Source organism: Quercus robur, chromosome 3 (genome assembly GCF_932294415.1).
Source record: "Quercus robur chromosome 3, dhQueRobu3.1, whole genome shotgun sequence".
Lineage (NCBI taxonomy): Eukaryota > Viridiplantae > Streptophyta > Magnoliopsida > Fagales > Fagaceae > Quercus > Quercus robur.
The window spans coordinates 66067921-66082912 of record NC_065536.1 but is presented as its reverse complement, the minus strand read 5'-3'; the positions used below and the strand labels follow the sequence as shown (position 1 = coordinate 66082912).

Sequence of the window (14992 nt, the reverse complement as noted above, 5' to 3'; positions counted from 1 at the left end):
AAAAATAAACTCACACAATAACGTTCTTTCATATGAATCGCCACATTTGTAGCGTATCAAATTTGACTATCAAATCAAACCTCACGAGATGCTTTCACACACCTCAAAGCATTGGAATGGTGTAGTGTCCACCGATGAATTGAGTGAACTAACTGGCATTTCATCAAAAAGCAGTCGGCAGAACAAAACCCGTTTCTAACTTATTCACAAAAGCACACATGTATAAACAAAAATAGAAAAGAAAAAGGAATTGCCAAATGCTAACGGTGTCTTTTTATGTCTTGGATAAGCACAAGAAAGGCACATGAGGTTGCTCACTTTTATAGAAACAATCGCCTAGCTATCTCGGAAAAGGCTTCGTAACTGAACACCTAGCTCTCAAAAAAATCACGCAGAGTATGTTGGTTTAAAAGTGATTAGATTAGACTGATAGATAAGGAATAAGCATCATTCATGAATTATATGCCAATATCATTTTCACTCAATTCATTCATTTCCTATACAAATCTAAGTAATAATGACATTTGTTTCCGTATATTAGAATTGTAGATCATTACAAGAAATCCAAAACTAGAAATAATCTATTTTACCTCTAAGCATACGCATCTGCCACATATATATGAGCTTAATCAGACTGTAGTGTGTGACTAAGATTGGTTATACTCACCTAATAAGAAGGGAAATGCATGGGCTATTTATATAAAAATAGGGAATCTAGCTAAAGGAGTCAATACCGTACCAGAAGTCGTTTTGGTTTGGTTATTGGAACAAAATATTTAGGTACCTGTTCATACCGATGTACCGTTTCGAAGTTACCGCTAATAATAATAATAATAATAATATTCTTAGAGTCTATACCTTTTATGTTGTTTATGACCTATAGAATTTGTTAATACATTTTAAGAATAGTTAAATTTTCATTTATGACCCATGTAATTTATTAAGTAGAGTAAATTAAAACTAAATGCCACTAGGAGTTGACACTTGCCCATCTAAGCAATTGACAAAAAAAAAAAGTAATTGAAAATTTGAAAGAGCAAAATAAGGGGAATAAGGGAGTGTTTGGTTTATTAATTTCCATAACTCATATTTCTGTTTTCATAACTCATAACTCAAAAATGGTGAGACTCATAGTTAGAAGTCCGTTTGGCACCACTATAACTCTATTTTCATTACTTAATTCTCTGATTTTTTAGTTATAAGTTATGGAAACTGAAAACACATTTTTGCTGTTTTTAGTTTTCATAATTCATAACTCAATGGCATTTTCGTAAATAATACTACGTGGAGGGACCCACTATCAGACTTTAGCCACAACTTTTGACCATTTTTTTTCTTTCTTCACTGGGTTGCCTTTCTTCATCTTCTGTTTCTTCATTGGGTTGTGTTCCAGACTTTAGCTGGCTTCTTCTTCTTCTTCTTTCTTTTTTTCTTTTTTTTTTTTCACTGGGTTCGGTGATTTGATCTGGGTTTTTCTTTTTTTCTTTTTTCACTGGGTTCGGTGATCTAATCTGGTTTTTTTTTTTTTTTTTTTCATTCAATATCATCGAACCGAACCCAATGAAGAAAAAAAAAACCTGCATAGTGTGACAGGTATTGGGACCCACAAACAGTGTGAAAAATATTAAGTAATGACAAGTGAGTGATGGTACCAAACAGATAGGGTATTTTGAATGATAAGTGATGAGTAATGAATGATGAGTAACAAAAATTAAGTGAAGAAAATTATCAAAACCAAACATAGCCTAAACATTCAACAAAAAGAGAAAAATAATAATAATAATAATAATAAGCATTAAGTCTAAGGAGAAGAGATAAGGAACAAGGAGTCACGTGAGTTTTGGAAAAAGCAAATAAAATAAAAGCGTTTTAAACTTTTGGCGGAGAAACCAAGAGAAAATAAGGTGAGCAGCACCACAGCTTGACTGGTACAAGTACAACATCAAAGTTAAACATAAAACATTCAAAGCCTGTGTACTGTGTAGAGAAAGAATTCAAGCAGAGCAGACGAAGGGAGATTACAGTGGCTCAAAAGAAGATCTAAGTGGCTAAAACGAAGAAGAAGATGATTTTGTTGATGATCTGGCATGGTGATGCTTCAATGATGGCTACAAAGTTTTTTCAAAAAAACCCATTTAAATTTGTACCGGCCGGAAATGCAAATCCCGCCGATCGAAAAGCTCCGAAATCCGCCGGAACAGTCGAAACGAGCCGGTACACCCCGGTATTTGGAGCGGTACAATTCAGCCTTGTTTCGGTACCGGAACGGAATATTTCGGCGGTACCGGCCGGTACGGTACACAATCGTCTTCCCTGCAATACAATTATACAAACACAGTCACTGTGACTAAGATTGGTTATATACTCACCTAACAAGAAAAGGAAATGCATGGGCTATTTATATAAAAACAGAGAAACACAGTCACTGTGACTAAGATTGGTCATATACTCACCTAACAAGAAAAGGAAATGTATGGGCTATTTATATAAAAACAGAGAATCCAGCTGCACTCAATTCAATTATACAAACACAGTCTCATTCCTTTTTTTTGGTTAGAGGATATTGACAGAATGACAAGCCCCATTATTCATGAATTATAAGGTATGTGATTTATGCGATTGCAAGACTCAAGGATTATGAGAAGAAGAATATAAGAAAATACTTAAGTATTTTTGGAGTATAGTGAAATGATGCTCTCTCTTTTCACATTTATGATGAACTTATTATGAATTTAATGAGTGGATCTTACCATAAATGTGAAATGAGAACACATTATTCACCGTGCTTCCGAGATACCTAAGAATTACTCGAGAATATATATGCATGTATTAGATAATTATTATTTGTTAATTGAGAATTCACTTTAGATGCAAAGTTTCAGCAAGTAAACAGTGAACAAAGGCCACTATTAGAGGAATATGCAATGCACGCTCCAAAATTGTTGAGTGGAATGAAAAATCAGACTTATTATGCGTTATTTGAATTGAATGAGATTTATTTTGGTCAATTTATACAGTTGTACCTTAAAAAAAATGTGAAACAGGACCATAATTAACTTAATGATGAGAATTCTTTGCGGTTATTATGGTCAGCCAACGTGAATAAGATACATTAAACAAAAAGAAACATGATAATATTAGTAACGCACCAATGACATCAGTGATCAGAACATAGATGAAAGCAAAGCAAAAGGGTATCGAAAAGCAATCCCATGGATAATGCTTGTTTATGGTGCAAAAACGTGTGAACTCAGGACCTAAAAAAACCAAAGCCACATGATGCACCACTTTAACACCATCATTTTTTTAGCTTTTACTCAATGACCGTATAATCTAAAACATTCTCTTCTCTCACTGTTTTACTCTTCCAATCCCTCTCTATCTATCTCCTTTAAATACAATCCAACCAAGTCTTAGTCTTAATACAAGTTGCAATACTTTCGTCTCTTTCTTCTTCCATATATCTCTCTGTCTCTCTTTCTTTTCTTTCTGTGAATCCAAACAAGTCTTAGTCCTCAGTACAGAAAATTATCTTCCTTTCTCTCTCATATCTAACAAGAATTCATTGAACAAACTATGAGGCTGAGAAGAATAGGCATTGCTTTGGTTACACTCGTGATGGTTTGTAGAATCCACATATGTTTGTCAGAGAATATTACCAGAGGAAGCTTTCCAAAGGGTTTCGTTTTTGGGACTGCCTCTTCTGCTTTCCAGGTTGGTCATGACCCCATTAACCAAGACCTTCTATTTATTTATTATTGATATCAATGATATTTTATCAGTTATGTCTGTGATATGCTTTTTGGGCCCCTCTAATGCAAGCTTTTTCTCTAGGAGAAGAGTCAAACAAAACTCACACAATTTTGTTTCCTTTTGTGGACATCAAAATTCAAAACAACTTCTTTTGTGTCCTGTTTGCACGTGAATATGAATATTTTGGTGAATTTCTTAAAAAGTACAGAAACACCAAAAAATTTTCATAATTTATTAAGGCTAGAAAGTTGTTGTTGGAACAATAATTTTTCCATAATAAACCTGTTACGTACTGTTAGGGATATTTGGGTTAGTGCAGATTACAAGGTGGGTTGTTGAATGATTGTAATGCAATTGTATCGTAGTTTCAGTGTCAATATTGTATAGTGTATTGAGATTGTGGTATACAAGTAAGTTAGTGAGGACAAGTGGCAGGGTAGTTATGACAGGGTGGCAAGTTAGGGAGTAAGAAGTTAGTTAGGAAATTGGGTTTAGTTGAAGTAATGGTTAGTTGGAGTAGTACCAGACACGGGGTTCGGAAGGCAAGGCATTAGTCAAGGGTATAAAGGAAAAGGTTGTACAGAAATATCAATAAGATGATTGTTCCCAATTTACATTCTCTTTATGTGTGTTTCCTTCTCTGTTATTTTCTCTTTTCCATTGGAGGACCAGCTGACCTTGAATCCAGCTAGAGAAACCATATCCATCCATTCCACTCATAACAAGTACTAACATTGTTATTGTGCACCAGTGCACAATAAGCACCCCAATAGAGTTACTGTTTTCTTAAAGCTGTTTTCCATGTATGAGAAAGTGCACTACAGCCACTCAACCACGATAAGAAAAGAAAGCCCGTTTGGTAGCCCATTTCAAGCAATTTTTTTGAGCATTTTAAACACACTTATACATTTTTTCACTCACAAGTATATCAAAAACATCCAAACAACATTATTCAAACTCCTCTACCAAACACCCAAAAACAGTGAAAAGTGTTGTGCTTAGTTCTTCATTTTTCTTTTTCTTTCTAAAAAATATTTGATTCTTAACTTATCTCGATCTTTCTTCATGAGTATCTGAAAAGTACTGGGTAATTTTTTTTTTTTTCTCTATCTAATATATTTGTCTCTGTCAAAAAAAATAAGAGCATATTTATCATTCCAACTTATTTCGCTTATGAAGAGGCGGGGATAGGCGACAAACTCCTTAAGATTCAAGAATACAGGGGAACCAATTATTCTGTCTATTTTTTAGAGAGATGCTACATTTACAATATATTTATAATATTTTTATAACAAATCACAAGTGATTAGTTGTTATTGGTTTAAATTTGAAACTAACACTAAGATTATTTTTTTGCCTCAACAATAACAACTAATAACAACCTGCCACTTAGGATTTGTTGTAAAAATGTTGTAAACATATCATTTCTCATTTTTTGGGTCAAAAAAATAAGGGAAATAACTAAAAATATACTTTTTTGACTTTTAAGCTTTAGATGTGGCGACTGAGTGAGCGAATGACTTGCATTTACAATCATTTGAGGAAATTCCAATAAAATCTATTTGTTCCTCAAAATTATATAGAAACTAGTAACAGTAGTTCTCTCTCTCCCCCCCCCCCCCCCCCCACCAAAAAAAAAAAGCTAATCTTTTATAAATTCACAAATATTCTTATTTCTTAGTCCATCATGGGACTATATAACCTCACGACACAAACATAACGACTAACCTTTACAATAATAATAATAATAATTATTGAGTACTCTCAGAGTACCGTAAATATGTACTCCCCCTCTCACATTACTGTGGGACTCATAATTTATATAAGGTGAGAGAGTACGCATTTATAGTACTTTCAGATTATTCAATATTTTTCCTAATAATAATAATTTCCTTCAAGTTTCATCTTTTTAAATAGATCCTTAGGTGAGTTACTCAACTCAATACCTTTTTTAATTATTTTTTGTCTTTCCTTTTTTATCCTTAGTAATGTTAGACTCACAAAGTTTTTCACAATGACTAATTTGGCAAGTGATTATCTTGTATTTTTATTTTTTGTCATATTTGCATTAGTTCGTGTAAAAATTTCAATTTATTTTAGTATAAGAACTTACTTTATTTTATTTTATATATACTTACTTTTCAAAACACTCAACATCAGTTTATCTATTTTACATTTCATTTCATTAAAATACTATTTCCTTTCTCGAGGCTACCTTTTCAAGGCCACGGCCACCATGGCTTGGCCTTGACTACTTACCCATGGGAGCTGCCATGGCCTTGGGAGCATGCATGCGGGCATGCCATGGCCTTGGCAGCCAAAGCCCAAGCAGCCTCCTTGGGCATGCTACCAACGCCATAGCATGACAGGTAATTTTTTATTATTATCCCAAATCATTTCTCTTTCTTCCTCTTTCATGGTCAAACCAAAACAAGTACAAAGAATTATTAAAATATTCATTTGCAAAGCTATAGTAATTATGTAAATTTACACATCTACTATAGCACAACTTTATTTTTCCACAACAATACATAAACTGGTGTGGGAGATTTTGGGAGTTAGTGAAAATGTGGGGTTTATTCTATTTTTATAAGGACTGATGTAAATGTTTTAAGGTTAGAGGAAAAAAAATTACAATTATTAACTTGACAATTTTCAATTGGAGTAATATTACTTTTACATGAGGTCACTGACACAACTTTTATTATCACTTTAGTAACAATCACAACATATCACCTCTTATTAGGAAAAAAAAAAGTGAAATATTTTGTGTTTTTAAACTTATTAATTTTATGGAGGCCAGTTCACTCATCATTGTAGATTTGACTTGGTGGAAACTAGCACATCTGTTTGGCAAGTCGAGAGAACAAGATGAAAATTATTGCATTTAGAATATTAATAAGATTCCCTTTTTATTTTTCTCATTAGTGTTAATGTCATGTTAGAACTTTCAGCTTAAATTAAAAGAGAAATGCTATGTCTACAACATTTCTACAATATTTTTACAACAAATCCTAAGTGGCAAGTTGTTACTGGTTGTTTTTGTTGGGGCAAAAAAGTAATCTTAGTGTTAGTTTTAAATTTGAACCAATAACAACTAACCACCCATGATTTGTTGTAAAAATGTTGTAAAAATATTGTAGACGTAGCATCTCTCAAATTAAAAATAGCATTATTATTGCTGGATTCTCTTTTTCTTCATTGGTTTATTCGCCTACGCCAAAAACCAAGAAGTGCATGTGATGTGATTTGATCATATAATCCATATTTATGCTGTTTTCTAAGAATTGCCCTCTGATCTATGCAGTATGAAGGAGCCGTGAAAGAGGACGGGAGGGGACCCACTGTTTGGGACACTTTTTCACATACTTTTGGTAAATATATATATTTTGGGTACAAAGTAAATCTAACATTATTAAAATTCTTAATTTTCATTTGAAAAATATAATCCCAACAAAAACAATATTAGGAAAATTCTTAGTTTATATTGTATTAGCAATGTAAGATTTACATTAAAAATGTGTATAATATTATACACATTTGTTCAATACAATATAAATTAAGAATTTTCCGTAATATTATTGCGTATATTAACAATGAAAAAAAAATTATCATTGTATCTCTCTTTGACTTTCATCTTATGATGAATTACTCAAATCATGTCTGCCATTATCTGTTAGTGTGCTGCCATATTCAAAGTGTCACCTGTTTCTTCAATTTAATTTTTTTCGCACTCAAAATCTAAAATCTTACACTATGTTTGGCAAAATTGAGGGGGAGAAAAAGGAAAAAGAAAATAAGAGAGGGGAAGAAGAGGAAATAGAGCAGAAGTGAAAAATTTTATCTTTCATGATTTCACTTTTATAATTAAAAATCAAAATTTAAACTTTATATTTCACTCACTCTCCATTTCTTCCTATTTAGAAGGAAAGTTAATAGTGGGTATGGAGGGAAACAAAATCCTTCAAATTCCTTTCTCTCCTCTTCAATTCCACCCATCCACACCCCCTTTCCCTTCCACCTCTCTTTCTTTGAACCAAACATAAGTGTAAAAGTAAGACACAAGTACCAAGATTCTTATAGCTTAGTAGCACTATCTAATTCTCTTAGAAAAACTTGTATTTGAATCTCCATCCCCCAGTTGTTATAAGCAAAAAAAAAAAAAAACACTAGACAAAAATGACTAGATAGTTTTCCTAAGTAGTATGGACACCAACACTAACACAAGATGCAACGACATGGAAATTCTTGAAAATTAGAACATAACATGGTGGGAATGCGACAATTAATTAATTAGTTAAAATATATCTTTAGGTATATTTTATTTATTTAGAGACATATTTTATATTCATTTTAAGTTTTCTAAATAAATAACAAGCATTAAAATATTTAAAACAAATCTCAAATTAAGGAACTTTTAAATAAATAAATTTTGTTCCCAACATAACAAGGACACGCATGCAGAAGTATCATTAACATGTCTAACATGGACACACCAAGGGATTTGAAGTGTTTGTGCTTCTTAGCCTCTTGTCTGTAGCAATTTTCTGGCTCTTACTTTGTAATCATTATGATACTTAAGTCCTATTAGCCCACTTCAAATATGTCAAAGTTTTCTAGGCTTTTGGCAATCAAACCATCATTCAGTATATGACCAATTGGAGTGGTTGGCTGTGTTTTAAATACCATTTAAAATTTAGCAGGAAAGTCCATAAAGTTCTACTGTGTACCTAACAACTGTGAAAGAATTGAGTTTTTCAAGGCTTTGATTATTGTTTACCTTTGCATTCTGTTACAGGTAAAGTAGCTGATTTCAGTAATGCCGACGTTGCTGTGGATGATTATCACCGTTATAATGTAAATCTACTCGATCCATTTTTGGTTCTTTTACTAAGTGAAATAATACTGGTTTGTTAGGATTCATCCCTTGATAGCCAATCATGCTCATACATGGTCATCCACATTCAATGAGGGATTAGTCATTAGATGATATAAGACTGATTTTTGGCCTTCTAGGATGATATCCTCTGCTTATACCATAAGAGTGTTCTGATTTGAACACAAATATATTGGCACATCATATGTCTCACTCAGTCTAGGACAACCTTGAATGTGCAAATGGTCAGAAACTAGACTTGAAAGAAGTGTATGCATGCTTGCTTAATTTTTGAATTAGCCATAGGAATGCTTCTGAGGCATATTTCAAGTACATTTTTTTGAATGAGTTGCTTTAAACATAGCCAAACCTAGTTTAGAAATGATTTTTTACTTGTATTCTCTTGATAGAAGGTACACATTTTTAAAATTTTTTGTTTTTTGCAAACAGGAAGATATACAACTTATGAAGGATATGGGAATGGATGCCTATAGGTTTTCAATTGCTTGGTCTCGAATTTTTCCTAGTAAGTCTTCTTTGGAATCAGCATTAGTGCTCATCTAGAACTAATTCATCAAGCAAATAAAGCCTTCAATCAACAGTTACAATGCTTAAATAAAAGTGATCTTTGGATTGGGGATGGTTCAAAAATAAATTACTTACATGAAATGCAGGCTACAGGTGTCATATATCACTCAATCACACCATGCTTTAAACAATTTTTTTATGAAAGAAATTAACTGCTTTATGCTTTGTCCTTCTTTGATATGGTAGAATGTCCTACCTGCACTCATATCAGAAGATAGAAGTTAACCTTAGGTTCCTAGTCTCATGTGGATTATTTTATTACTTCCTAAGCATTGTTTAACTTGACCCAATGTTGGGAAATTTCAAAACAACTGTGTATTTATTTTTTATAATATAGCTATTCAACATCTTATTTATTTTTCAAAATAGTTTCTCTACAACTTTATTTATGAGTAGAATTAAGAATGACAATTCTTATTGTGAGTTCCTGTCTATTAGATGGAAGTGGTGAAATCAATCAGAAAGGAGTTGATCACTATAACAACCTCATCAATGCTTTACTAGCCAAAGGTAAGCTTACATATCTATAAATTAGGCTAGCATTGATTTACACTATCAAGTCAAATCAAAACCCTTATTTCTATGGGTGAAGACCATATTTTGAAACCTGAAACCAATTTGAAGGCTGTAACCATCAGATTGTTGATAATAACTTTTTTTTTTTTTTATAAACTTGATGATAGCATTAAAAATGTCAGGCACATATCCGTTATACATTCCTATGGAGCTATGCTTATGCAATATAAGACAACATGTGCAGGAATTGAACCATATGTGACCCTCTACCATTGGGATCTTCCTCAAGCACTAGAAGATAAATACCAGGGATGGTTGAACCCCCAAATCATGTAATTGATCCTACTTTTGTACTTTTCTCTCCTTTTTTTTTTTTTTTTTTTTGTGAATTTGAATAGTTTATATGCTGGCAGTTCAAGTAACTAATCATAGTTGGTTACAGAAAGGACTTTGCAATGTATGCCGAGACATGCTTTCAGAAATTTGGTGACAGGGTGAAGCACTGGATCACATTCAATGAGCCTCATACATTTACTGTCCAAGGGTACGACGTCGGCCTCCAGGCACCAGGGCGGTGCTCTATCTTACTTCATGTATTTTGTAGGGCAGGAAACTCTGCAACCGAGCCTTACATTGTTGCCCACAATATTCTCCTTTCTCATGCTACTGTGGCAAATGCATACAAGAAAAAGTACAAGGTATGATGACTAATACTATTTCAAATCAACATAAGAAGGATGAAACATTATATGAAATAGTCATTGGTACTTGGTGTACACTAACATATGTAATCATGCTTGTATATGTCTGTGCATGCACTTATACATTGCTTGGCAGCATTCATGATTAACTAGATATAAACAACACTGCTTGATTCTTCCTTGTCCATTGTGCAGCAAAAACAGCGTGGGTCACTTGGAATAGCTTTTGATGTTATGTGGTTTGAACCAGCAACAAACTCCACAGATGACATTGAAGCTGCTCAAAGAGCCCAAGATTTTCAGCTTGGCTGGTAACTTTTAACTTTTATTCAGCTACACATTTTGGTTCAAAGAATGCTTAACAAAGAGAAAAATAAGGGTTTTAATTTTTTTTTTTTTTAAAAACACTATTATACTGGCATAATCGTTAATTGTTTACTACTTATTCCAACAAATAGCTTCTGCTATCACCAGCAATTATGTTTTGATGTAGTTTAGAGTGATGGTACTATTACTACAATTTATATTACGTAAATCTTGCAAACAAGTTTTAATAAATAAATAAAAATAATTTAGAAATTTATTTATTATGTTGTTGATGTAGCATCAATCACATCAATTGTAGTATTAATTTGTAAGCCTTTTATGGTTTTCCTAGATTTTAAATTATGTTGTTACTTAGTAGAATTGTTACATTATATTTGTAGGTTTATTGAGCCTTTGATCTTAGGGGATTATCCAAGCTCAATGAGAAGTAGGGTAGGAAACCGGTTGCCAGAATTTTCTAAATCCGAGGCAGCTCTTCTCAAGGGTTCTTTGGATTTTGTTGGCATTAATTACTATACAACATTTTATGCAAGAAAGAATTCAAGTGATTTACTCGGTAAAATACTAAACGACTCCATTGCAGACTCTGGTGCAATTACCCTACGTAAGTTAATGGTGATTCCTTTCTAAAATTGCATAAATTTTAGTAATATTGTTTGGAAAAATTACCTAGTTAGAGATAATGATCTATTTGTTTTAACTTTGTATTCTACTTTTGTCATATCGGTTTTTGTCTTTGTTTTCAGCATTCAAAGATGGGAAAGCTATTGGAGACAGGGTAAGTGTATCTAAAGCAACATATAAGTTTATATATAAGAGTGATATTAAGGATATTACAAATATGATTAAATTCTAAATCGAACAAACTGATGTAGTGATGTGCCACCAATCACAAAAGGATACTTATGAAATTTATTTATATTGTTGTTGAAGTGGCACTAATTTCATTTATTGTCACGTCAATTTATAAGTTTTTTGTACTAAAATTGATTATAGGTTTAACATTTTCTATATTCTAGGAAAGAAGGTAGCATGACATGATAGAGGGCCAACCAACACCAATCTAGCTTACATTGACCTTTTTTTTTTTTTTGGACTCGCTAGATTTTGGTGAGAGAGTTTTTTTTTTTTTTTTTTTTTTGGGTACTAAAATTAATTATAAATTGCAGGCAAGTTCTATTTGGTTGTACATAGTACCTGAAGGGATCAGAAAGTTAATGAACTACATCAAGCAAAAGTATGGGAACCCTCTAGTTATTATAACTGAAAATGGTAATCCTTTAAAAGACTCGAAGTTTTCATACCCTATAAACTAAGTTGTCACATTTTAAACAGTATTTGAGGTAAATTCTGTGTTTTCAAAAGCAACTAACTCAGTGCACTATTTCTATAATGGATTAAAAATAAAAGAATTGTTCAGATTTTTGTTCAATTTTTTCAATAGTTATTCCATTTAACCTTGTTGATTTGTATACAAGTACTTATTATTTATTTCATAAATGAACACATTTCAATGGATATCCTAAACAATGGGTCTCATTAAACAAAAATTTATCAGCAGTTAAGATGGCATGTTGTGATTGGTGTGTAATAAAAAGTAGTATTAGTGGTGAGATCATGTGCAAGTGATGTTGCACCAATCACAACTTGCAACCTTTGTAAGTTGTGAAAAAAAAATTGTGAACCTTCTTGTGTTTCTAGCATTGCTTTATTCTAAAATGTGATTCAATTATCAATATCTATAGTTTGAACATATTTATCCGCATCAATGTGCTACAGATATGATTAAAATCTCAATCTAAATCTTGTTTATCATGGTTGTATAGGGATGGATGATCCAAACAACTCATTTATCTCCATTAAAGATGCTCTAAAGGATGAGAAAAGGGTCAAATATCACAATGACCATCTAACCAACTTGCTAGTTGCAATCAAGTATGTAATAGTGTCTTCTATCAAGCAAGCACATATTCACTAGTCATTGTTGATAAGATCTATAATGGTTTGCTTTGTTGATACATGTAGGAATGATGGTTGCAATGTGAGAGGGTATTTTGCATGGTCTTTAATGGATAACTGGGAATGGGCAGCTGGATATACTTCAAGATTTGGTCTCTATTTTGTTGATTATAAAGACAAGCTCAAGAGATATCCAAAGGACTCTGTTACATGGTTCAAGCAGTTCTTGACTTCAACATAAAGATGGAGAAAAATGAAGGTGCAGCAACCGGGCTCTTCCAAATCAATGCATTGCATGTTGAATGTACAAGCAATGTCTGAAACCTTATTCTTACTTGTTCCATCTTGTTATTTTTTGAGGCATTTCATCCTAAGATATAAAGAAAATGTGTCCTTCATGTATTGATTTGAATATGTTTATTTCCAATAATCCATAGAAATAAGAAACTCTGGCTTACTTTACCATTAGCCGCAAAATGAAATTGTTTTTCCTGCACTTTTCTTCTTCATTAACAAAAAATTACACAACTTTTAGCACACAAAAATTACTACACTATTGACCCCCCTAGAAAAAAAAATCCTGGAGCCACCACTGTTAAATTGCACCTAGGGCAGCATTTGTTTTTGTATAGTTTCTTAAATATCATTGTTCACAATTTATAGTTCAGTATTTGCCATTGTTGAGGCCAATTTGTTATGTGGTATGGCCATTCATATTTTCTAAAATCAATTTCCCAAGCCCCGAACCTAGGAAGAATTAAAAATCTTAAATTGGGGGTTTCCGCAAGGTTGGGTGAAATGGTTAAGTAGAGTTATTGATAACGCATTTTACCCAATTCTGTTCTTTGATTATTTGAAATCGGCTTTCCTAGGTTTAGGTGGTAGTGTACCGAGAATCCTAGCCATAATAGTTTTGACAATTGTCCTTACTTATATGAACTATAGGGGATTGTCTATTGTGGGATGGCTGCTTGTAATTTTAGGGATTTCCTCACTTCTTCCTTTTGTGGTTATGGGGATTGTTGCATATCCGAAGCTAGAGCCTTCTAGATGGTTAGAGGTAAATCTACATGAAGTGGATTGGAATTTGTATTTGCACACTCTATTCTGGAATCTAAATTATTGAGACTCAATAAGCACAGTTATTGGTGAGGTGAACAACCCAAAGAAAACTCTTCCAAAGGCTTTGATTTATACTTTGATATTGGTGGTGCTTGGTTATTTCTTCCCTATTTTTATTGGTTTTGTTCCAGTCAATGATGAGTTATGGTCTAAGGGTTATTTCTCTAAAATTGCTAAAATTCTTCGGGGAAATTCATTGAGATGGTGGATCCATGCCGCTTTAGCAATGTCAAATATGGGCATATTTCTAGCTGAGATGAGCAATGACTGTAGCTTTTGGGTATGGCAGAATGGGGAATGTTGCCTAAGTTCTTTAGTAAGAGGTCTCACTGTGGAACTCCTATGATTGAAATTTTGATTTCAGCTTCTAGTGTGCTATTATTGTCATTGTTTAGCTTCCAAGAGATTGTAGCAGCAAAGAATATCCTATATTGTTTTGGAACAGTTGTAGAGTTCATCTCATTTGTATGGTTAAGAGTTAAACATCCTAGTACATCTCGGCCTTACAAGATACCTGTAGGAATAGTTGTAGCCATTATTATGTGTATTCCTCCTACCATATTGATCTGCGTTGGGTTGACCTTTTCCTCAAGCAAGGTGTTATTTTTATGTCTTTACACTATCATGGTTGGGCTTGTGATGTAGTCGTGTCTCAAATATATTGAGAAAAAGGGATGGATCAAGTTCTCCATCAATTCTAACCTCCCAGATCTTTCCGAAATTTTCATGCCATAATGATTAGGTTGATAGAGAGATTTAGAATGATTGTTTTGGTTTGGCCATTATTTTCTTTCTTTGGTTAGCATCCATCATAGGTAAGTAATGTTTGTCATCTTGCAATATTGAACTGATATGTTACTATCTATTCTTTATGTATTGCCAAATTTGGTTAAACATTTTGAATGTGCAGTTAAGTGGGTTTTTACCTTTACTTTGCCTGAAAATCTTCCTTTGCTTATGTTTTGTTTTCTGGTTCATGAATTGTTGTCACCTTGAAATTTTCAAGCCCATCCTTGTCCTTGATTTTAGATTCATTCAGCAAGATTTGGAAGATATATGGTCCTCCTTTGATCACTCAAACCATGAACCAGTCAACTGCTCTTGTTTAGGATATGTATTAGTTTGTTGAATAAATTGAGTTTGCATGTGT

General features: G+C 33.0%; 2 protein-coding genes and 1 pseudogene across 4 annotated transcripts in view; all 3 read left to right on the top strand.

The window, feature by feature from the left end:
- The window catches only part of LOC126718972 (uncharacterized), a 32916-nt gene that overhangs the window by 4830 nt on the left and 13094 nt on the right, over window positions 1-14992 (top strand). The gene's annotated exons all lie outside the window — the stretch shown is intronic.
- LOC126718971 (beta-glucosidase 40-like) lies at window positions 3304-13216 on the top strand. Of its 2 annotated transcripts, XM_050421401.1 has the most exons (13): window positions 3309-3714; window positions 7061-7127; window positions 8552-8610; window positions 9080-9155; window positions 9656-9727; window positions 9978-10065; window positions 10176-10431; window positions 10630-10745; window positions 11142-11365; window positions 11508-11539; window positions 11931-12033; window positions 12588-12696; window positions 12787-13216. In XM_050421401.1, the coding sequence occupies exons 1-13, from the start codon at window positions 3577-3579 to the stop codon at window positions 12959-12961; spliced, it is 1515 nt and encodes a 504-aa protein (XP_050277358.1). In that variant the 5' UTR covers window positions 3309-3576; the 3' UTR covers window positions 12962-13216. The 2 variants fall into 2 exon arrangements, 1 of the variants encoding a protein (XP_050277358.1); XR_007653152.1 differs by lacking the exon at window positions 11931-12033 and having other exon boundaries at window positions 3304-3714.
- Window positions 12964-14577, top strand: LOC126719966 (probable polyamine transporter At1g31830; annotated as a pseudogene).

Bases quoted from the DNA above. Each gene is read 5' to 3' on its own strand.
- LOC126718971 (XM_050421401.1), top strand. From the start codon at position 3,577: ATGAGGCTGAGAAGAATAGGCATTGCTTTGGTTACACTCGTGATGGTT. The intron at 9,728-9,977 runs GTAAGCTTACAT...CAACATGTGCAG, and splicing joins CAATGCTTTACTAGCCAAAG to GAATTGAACCATATGTGACC. The intron at 12,034-12,587 runs GTAATCCTTTAA...ATGGTTGTATAG, and splicing joins AGTTATTATAACTGAAAATG to GGATGGATGATCCAAACAAC.